The sequence below is a fragment of the Clarias gariepinus genome, chromosome 15, assembly GCF_024256425.1.
Source record: "Clarias gariepinus isolate MV-2021 ecotype Netherlands chromosome 15, CGAR_prim_01v2, whole genome shotgun sequence".
NCBI classification, from domain to species: Eukaryota; Metazoa; Chordata; class Actinopteri; order Siluriformes; family Clariidae; genus Clarias; species Clarias gariepinus.
Genome location: NC_071114.1, coordinates 15,578,651 through 15,586,833, shown reverse-complemented (window position 1 = coordinate 15,586,833; position 8,183 = coordinate 15,578,651). Strand labels below are relative to the sequence as shown.

General features: G+C 36.9%; 1 protein-coding gene across 2 annotated transcripts; it reads left to right on the top strand.

Moving 5' to 3' along the window:
• Nucleotides 1-1,033: 1,033 nt before the first annotated feature.
• Nucleotides 1,034-8,183, top strand: tal1 (T-cell acute lymphocytic leukemia 1). Of its 2 annotated transcripts, none has more exons than XM_053512587.1 (4): nt 1,034-1,127; nt 3,171-3,759; nt 4,837-4,928; nt 6,694-8,183. In XM_053512587.1, the coding sequence occupies exons 2-4, from the start codon at nt 3,275-3,277 to the stop codon at nt 7,128-7,130; spliced, it is 1,014 nt and encodes a 337-aa protein (XP_053368562.1). In that variant the 5' UTR covers nt 1,034-1,127; nt 3,171-3,274; the 3' UTR covers nt 7,131-8,183. The 2 variants fall into 2 exon arrangements, with proteins under 2 accessions (XP_053368562.1, XP_053368563.1); XM_053512588.1 differs by having other exon boundaries at nt 1,071-1,127; nt 3,145-3,759.

The window sequence follows — 8,183 nt, the reverse complement described above, 5'->3', positions numbered from 1 at the left end:
GTTTCTATCAGTACGCTTTGCTGAAGACTCATTTTCTAGCACACATGAACCTGAGTATCCGATAATGATAATGATGATTGTTAATATTGCTTTTGTTTCCTATAACGTGTGTAGTTCTTGTATAAATCTAATGGTTATAAACTGCGCATAAAGGTAATGAAGGATAAATGAAAATTTTCGTTTCGCATCATTTTATATGAAACAAAATGCATCAGTAAAACCGTTAGAAAATTAATGATTTACCTCGTTTCATCGTCAAGGTCGAGATAATGATCATCATCATCATCATCATCATCATGGATGGAAAAGAACCCCATAAAGGAGGACGGTCGTAATACAATCTGAATATTTGATTATCGTCTACATTACTGAATTTACAATCATTTGTTGTAATGCGCTTTATACAGTACCTACACTTACCTATTAAATGTATAGTCTCTTGATGTTAACTGATTGGAAATTCCTGACAGACTAAATTCTAAATAAAATAAACCACAAATTAATCATTTGGGCGAATTACTAAAGCGCTCTGATCAATAATAAGATGTGATCATTTGTTAAATGAGATATGAAGTGCAGTGTAAACATCTCTCTCTATATTTTTTTAACAGATCAGTGTATTACACTTTATTACAACACAATAAAGGTGTAAAAACGCAAATACGCTCACTGGCACTTTTGGAGTCCCTGGTATTACAGCTTCCTGAAATGCGTTCTTTTGATTTCTAATTTTTATTCTGTTAGGTGGAATTTTACACACCTGTCAACTATACATGTCAAAAATAGTTTTCCTTTCATAGTTACTTATTTTCTTTGCATTTTAATTCACAATATATGCTTATATTCACATATAGTTTATATGTCCTTTGCTTCACAATCAGTTACATTAAATAATAATAATAATAATAATAATAATAATAATAATAATAATCAATAGTTTGATAAGTAAGGGTTTAGGGCTCTTATCTGGCACGGCCACACTTGCCCCTGTGCTGTTGTGCAGAGGTGATTATAGAGAGCTTCACTCCCACTTCCACACAGTGCATGGAAAAAAAAAACTCAGACATGGACGAGCCTGCACAAAATGGCTCCTCACACACACTCACACTGACCACAGCCCGAGCACGGTAAGACCAATATATCCAGCTACATATTCATAAACACATTTCAGGATTTTTGATCTGATGATGTGGCTAAGATTTGCTGCTTATTACGCGGTATCGTCATTTTATATATTTAATTTCATTCTAATTCGTTTTTGTTATTTTTTTTTCCTTCTTAAATTGCGCTGGAAAACATTTACAGGCCCAGTGCTTTATCGGATGTGGAGTTAGCAGTTCATTACTAAAAAGTAATGAGGTTGGATAATATGAATAATAAAAAGTAGGTATTTCGACGTCAGCAACGACAGTTGGATTGTTTTATGTACCATTTTTTTTAATCGAACGGAACCAAGCTTTATAAGCCGGCTAAACAAAGCAGTCACGCCAAAAAATAATATAAAACAATATCCTGAAGAGAACTGCGCTTCAGATTGACATTCTAATTACATGAAACCGATTTTTTTTGTTTACTGTGGAATTTTAAAATCTGTGCTTATCGTCTACAGTCCACATATTTATACGTGCATCCATCTATTTCTATATTGTTTTATTCAGGTTTGGGACAGCACAATAGGAGGTGACAAGAAAATGCTGAAAAACATTATTCGTTTCAATGAAAATGTAAATTTAAACACTTGATTTTTTATTAGAGTCAATTTGATCAGTGGGTTTTGGACGGTCATACAAACAGTTGTATAACAACTAATAAATTTATTTAATTAATCAACCCATACTGAAGTGCCAGTTTATTCTTTTTAACAATTCTGTTGAAATATTTTTTAAAAATAATTAAATACACGTTTAAATATTTCAGAGTTACAATTTTATTTATATCCTATAAACATTTTTTTCAACACGCTATTTTCAATTTAGCATGAAATCCAAAGCAACATTTCCAACCCTCATTTATAAATAAATCAATTTTGCACAATAGACTCATTCAAATTTTTCATTTAATGTATTTTCAGGGAGCATTTTTGTTAAAAACAATAAATATTTTTTTAAAACTGAACGTGATAAACTGTACATGCCGGTAATATATTTAGCTTAAGTGGTTGTGAAACTAACAGGACGGTTTGACTCCAGTTAGATGGACAATTTGTATAACTTGTATAAACATTGCGATGGCACTGTGTTAATAACATGATCAAATAATTCTATGTGATATAAATTATTAACATTATCAACAAGCTTCTACTTTTAAGCTCTACTTTTATTAGTCTCTGAGTATCCACAATAAACAAAGCTGATGTATGGTAAAAGCACTACTTTATGGTACAGTATGATTATAAATGCATTGTGGCCTATACAGCGAGGCGGGTTGAAATTATATTCTGTTGTACCCAAGAAACACTGTTTTGGTGAGATAAGCCCTCTGTCGACTGAAACACTGGTATGGCTCCCTTATCTACAGACACCATGACCAGAATATTGATATGATGGAACAAGGTCACGCTAAGGAAAAGAAGACACTTGGTCCTTATATGAGTCTAAGCCATATGACAATATTTATGTAACAGATTCAGCTTTTGATGCGCACAAACCGGCGCTGCTTTAGATTTTTTGCTTGTTAAAATAACAAATTAAATTTCGTTTAAATAAGGTAAATAGCTATGAATAATTTTGTACATAATACACGCGCATGTGTGTATCTCCATAAAACGTATAGAATAGCTCATATATTCATGTATTTTGTCTAAATCTCTTGGTGCGTTTCCTACCTCTAAAGAAATGCACTAATGCTGGTGGACGTCGATGCACGCAAACTGGCCCACATTTACCCCTGCCTATATTTAGAGTAAATCCCTGCAGCACATTAGTATACAGTGTATGATGATGTGCATGGGCTGTGCTATGTAACACACGCTCATCCTCATGCTGTCAGATACTGTACTACTCAGCTGTCAGTGTTTGCACTTAGGCGCGCGCACAGACACACTGACGAGGCTGAGTCTGAGCAAAGCATTCTTTGTGATGCTTATTTTATAGGGAATAATTATTATTTTACTAGCATTTTCTTCGATGTAAACATATTTTTCAGTGATCGAAAATATCCACTTTTTCAAGGTGACTATAAAGGAAGCGACGGAAACGCGTGGAATCTGTGGATTATCCATCAGCACCCCACACTAGAGTGCTGCTCGTGTTGTTTTGCATCGCAGTGAGACAGGATGATGGAGAAACTGAAACGTGAGCGCGCCAGTCCGGGCGCCGAGGACGAGCAGAAGGAGGAGAGCTCACCGGGCATTGCTGGGGAGGAGGGCGAGACGCACGGGAAACAGGAAAGCACGACCACCACCAGGACGAGCACGACGCCCGAGTCTGCTGAGAGCGCGCGGAGAGGAGCCCACCTCCTCCTCCTTAACGGCGTTGCCAAGGAAACGGCGCACGGCGGCAGCGAGCCAAAACAGGAAGTGGCAGTGATCGAGCTGGCCACGAGAGGCGATATAAAAGGCGGAGAGCTAGAAGCGGACAGCAGACACACGGTGCAGACCACCGAGTTGCGCAGACCACCAGTTCCTCTGCCGCTGCCCCTGAGGGAGCCGCCAAACGAAGCCAAGCGAATGGTGCAACTGAGTCCGGCCGCCTTCCCCGCTCTGCCCGCCCGCGCCATGCTCTACAGCAACATGGCGCAACCGCTCGCCACTCTCAACAGGTCAGCACCGGGCTTTACTGCATTTACACACATCTCTGCTTTAGGCTTTAGTTAGGTTAACTTATAAAAGAATTTTAATATAAAAAAAATGCAAGTCTTATTTAATTATCTTATGGAAAGATAAATAAAACAGGGTTGATATTAAACTATACTTGTCCTGTCACTGTCATGGTACCCGCAGGACTACATCTTTTGTAGCCTGTAGAGATGCATGTAGGGATGTAGTAAACATTTACAGCGTTACTAATTAGATGTTACATTTTAAACATGTTTTTATTTGGCTAGGTGAAAGATACATAAAAAGCTACAGAAGATAAAGGTGGCACCTTAGTGACAAGGAAAGAGACAGGGACTGTTTCTGTGAGAGCCTGGGCTTGTCCTTTAACTACACTTCATTCAGGTTCCGTGTAGGGGAATGTGTAAGGATTAACTTCAGAATTGGTCTTTTAGGAGGCAACAGCTATTCAATTAACGCAGGCTAATTATTCGTTTACAACTCAAAGATTTTTTTTCTACGAAAGTTTAGTGGTGTAGCCCAATATCACCTCACCATGTAGCATTTCTTAAAATATATTAACGTATTTTATGACTAGTGCATTTCATTTGGGATGGGAAAATGTTTTACAGGAACAGGGTCTTAGATTAATTCATAGCCTACATAGTTACATGCAGTAACCTAGCCACTTTGGATGTGATTTTATAGTATGCATATTTCTTTAATATAATAAGGTTTTAAAAGTATTTACATTTGTTTGAAAGGAAGGTAATTTTTTTTTTCAATTTTGCTCCAAATAAAATAGCGCAGAATAAAAGCGGGTGTTAAAAATGGCCACTGAACCTGACTGAATTCTGTGTTCATGCAGAATGACATTAAAGCATAACTACCACACGTCACCATGGTTACCATAGATGGAGATTGACATTAATGCCATATGACATTATTTTAGCTTACATTACACTTTTTATTGTTACAGTCTTATGATGTAGCTTTCACACTTTTGATTGTAAGCATTATTACATGAGAATGAGAATGATAGTCAGCTGTGCTGATGGTGGTTGACCTCATTTCCGGTGCAGTGGCTTCGCTGGGGACGCGGAGCAGTACGGCATGTACCCCAGCAACCGCCTGAAGCGCAGAGCTGCGCCCTACGAGATCGAGATCAGCGACGGTAGGACTGATAGTTTGGATATTTTAATGTATGGTAAGCCACTCCTTGGCTTTAAATTTGTACTTTCTTTCTATTTTAATTTATGTTTCATCCTTTTTTCTCCCTACATCAGAATAAAAAGCCTTAGCACCGCTCGCGCGCAATGTCCATCTAATTTTCGTATTACGCCCCCCCCCCAAAAAAAAAAAAAAAACTAACTAAAACTTTACCAAATAAATGTATCAACATGAGAATTCTATCGGAAATGTTAAATCACTTAGATCTTAAGAGATCTAGATTCTCATTAATTATTATGTAATACGTAATTATCATTACAAAATATTAACAATAAAGTTATAGATGAACACAATAAAAGACTGATGGACATTGTGATTTATCAATTACAATTTTTTGGTAACGTTTTTAATAATTTCTCCTAATTTATTTCTCCTCGTTATTATTATTATTATTATTATTATTATTATTATTATTTACATTTCTAATTATTTATATTATTTTCAAATTAACCTTAAAGCTACTGTGGCTACTGCATAATCCCACGCACTCTTTTTTATTATTATTATTTTTTATCATAAAACCATAAAACCAAAAAACGCCAGAATTGGACATTATGGTTTCCTTAACTAATATTACTTACTGCATTACTCAAAATAACATGAAATAAATGAGCAAGATTAAAATGTTGTAAACACTGATACATTTCTGTCCAGGTTTTAACAGAGAAACCCGTTTTCAGACTAACTAACATTAGGCTATTAAATAAATATTCATTGGGTTGTTCTTCTTATTTGTCAGGATTCCAGAATTGATTGTTCTCACCTCTGGTATGCTAACTTTATTAATGCTACTGATGGTGTATTAATGCTGAGGTTCAGGATTTCTTCATATTAACTCATTTGCTAATTATTGTGATTTAAGAGATCCTTAATTCTAAAATGCTTAAAAAAAAACAGCTGACGGAAAACAAGTGCACATATGATCAAATGTGCATCTGATCAATTCTTATAATTATATTATTAAAATAAATCAGTGCATTTCATTTACACTGTATATGCAACAGTATATAAGATTTAATTCAAGATCTTACTGATGATGAGAGCTTCAGAGCTTCAGAGACATAAACAAATGCTAGACAAAGTATTTGACTGCACACTGATAGAAGGATTCAGGATATAACAAAATTTTTGTATTTAAATAAAACTTAAAGCAACACTCATTCAAGTGTAAAATGTGCTGCTGAATGCTTACCTGCCTAATATATTGAGGTTTCCTGTTAAGATGGTTTATTATTCTGCTTGATTAATAATAACTATCCAAGCTGAGTAGCTTACGATGCACTCAGTCATCAGTTTATTAACTGCAATGTGAGAGAGCTGGTTCTGTTCCAAAAGAGCTGTCTAGGATGAGAAATGAGCTTGAATAATTGAATGTAAAATGCCATAGATAATAGAAAGGTTAATTAATTCTTTGCTAAATAGGTTGAGATAAAGAGCTTATCTATCGGTGAGCTGAGGAGGGAAGGGACTTTCACCAGAGGTGGATTCACAAGCTAAGTCTTGTGAAAGCTGGCTAGCCAGTCGGAGACTTGTTTAAAGATTTTGGTTTGCTATAAGTAGTATAAAGTACCATTGGGTAAGAAGCATTTTAAGGATCTGGCATGAGCTGGAGTCACCTGTACCGAAGAGTTTTTAAAACCAATATCAGGATAATCAAACATCTCCAGTGTTCTTTGCATACCATGCTCACTCTACTCCTTAATTTTCAGGTTCACAGCCCAAGATCGTGCGGCGTATCTTCACAAACAGCCGTGAGCGCTGGAGGCAGCAGAATGTAAATGGTGCCTTTGCTGAGCTGCGCAAACTCATCCCAACTCATCCTCCTGACAAGAAGCTGAGCAAGAACGAGATCCTGCGCTTGGCTATGAAATACATTAACTTCCTGGCCAAGCTGTTAAATGACCAGGACGACGTGATGGGTGGTGAGGCTGCAACTCGGGCACGGGACGGACGGGATGGGGGTCTAGTGAGGGACGACCTCCTGCAGGACATGCTAAGTCCAAACTCCAGCTGCGGGAGCCTGCTGGATGGAGAAGGAAGCCCGGACAGCTTCGCCGAGGAGCAGGACTCATCAGTGGAGTCCAGAGCATCTGGGCGAGGATTGCACCACTCGGCCATGACCGTGGACACCAGTAACCAGCGATGACTGACTGCTAACAGAGAAAGAGACTTGAGCAAAACAACATGGAGTGGATACAGAGCTTCATGGAAGCTGATGGACCTGTGATGATGTTCACGTTGTGTGCAGTCATGACTGTCTTTCCCCCCTATTCTTTATGTCTTGTGCTCCTCTCCATTTTGGAGGCCGCCCCCTGTGGGTAAATGCTGGTACAGGGAAATTGTATTGGTAGATCTTGCTCCTTGAGATAAGAGAATATGGATTTGAAACACAAGCCAGATTTTCAGAATGGTACCCTTCAGCTTCATCATGTGGTCAGGTACACTTGATATCACTTTAAAGTGATTTTTAGAATGCTGTGTGTGGAAAATCCCATTGAATATCCCAGGGATTTTTTTTTAATTGTCCATCAGAGTAAGAAGTTGGACAGTGCTATTAATGGCCCTTGTCAATAAGATAATTAATTGTTTTTGTACAGAACATGGTTATGTTATATATACACATGTTCATATCTGTACCCACAATAGCAGCAAAATTAATACAGAATAAAAGACGCCATTTTGTAAATGGGATGTGAGCATGACCTTAATTTGATAAAAATATCCGCACTCATTCGCACAAGCACTCACTAAAACACATGTAAGTATGCAGGTTGTGATGGTCAGAGGTACAAGAGTGACGCTCCAAGTGTACATAAATAAACAAAATAATGTTGTACATGTGTATCTAAAGAAGAACCCCAAACATCTGTACTGTTCATCGTCATTGTGATTATGGTACAATAAATATCACTTTACGTTTTTTTCCTTCTGTCCGTCACATCCCTACCTAAATCATTCTTAAAGAATCCCGTAAGTGTGTTATCACTGTATTTAAATTTTATCCAATTGATCTGCTTTTTCAGCAGACTTTTGAGTAACCAGTCTTGGTACCTAATTTTTTGTGTATTACAAAACAACAAAGCTGTTATTTTAATGTGATATTTAGTAGACAGATCTTTGTTGTATGATGAAAATGAAATCTATCTATAAACATGCAATGTTATATCTTACACAGAATTTTATAAAACATGAAATAAAA

Bases quoted from the DNA above. Each gene is read 5' to 3' on its own strand.
- tal1 (XM_053512587.1), top strand. From the start codon at position 3,275: ATGATGGAGAAACTGAAACGTGAGCGCGCCAGTCCGGGCGCCGAGGAC. The intron at 3,760-4,836 runs GTCAGCACCGGG...TTTCCGGTGCAG, and splicing joins CCGCTCGCCACTCTCAACAG to TGGCTTCGCTGGGGACGCGG. The intron at 4,929-6,693 runs GTAGGACTGATA...CTTAATTTTCAG, and splicing joins CGAGATCGAGATCAGCGACG to GTTCACAGCCCAAGATCGTG.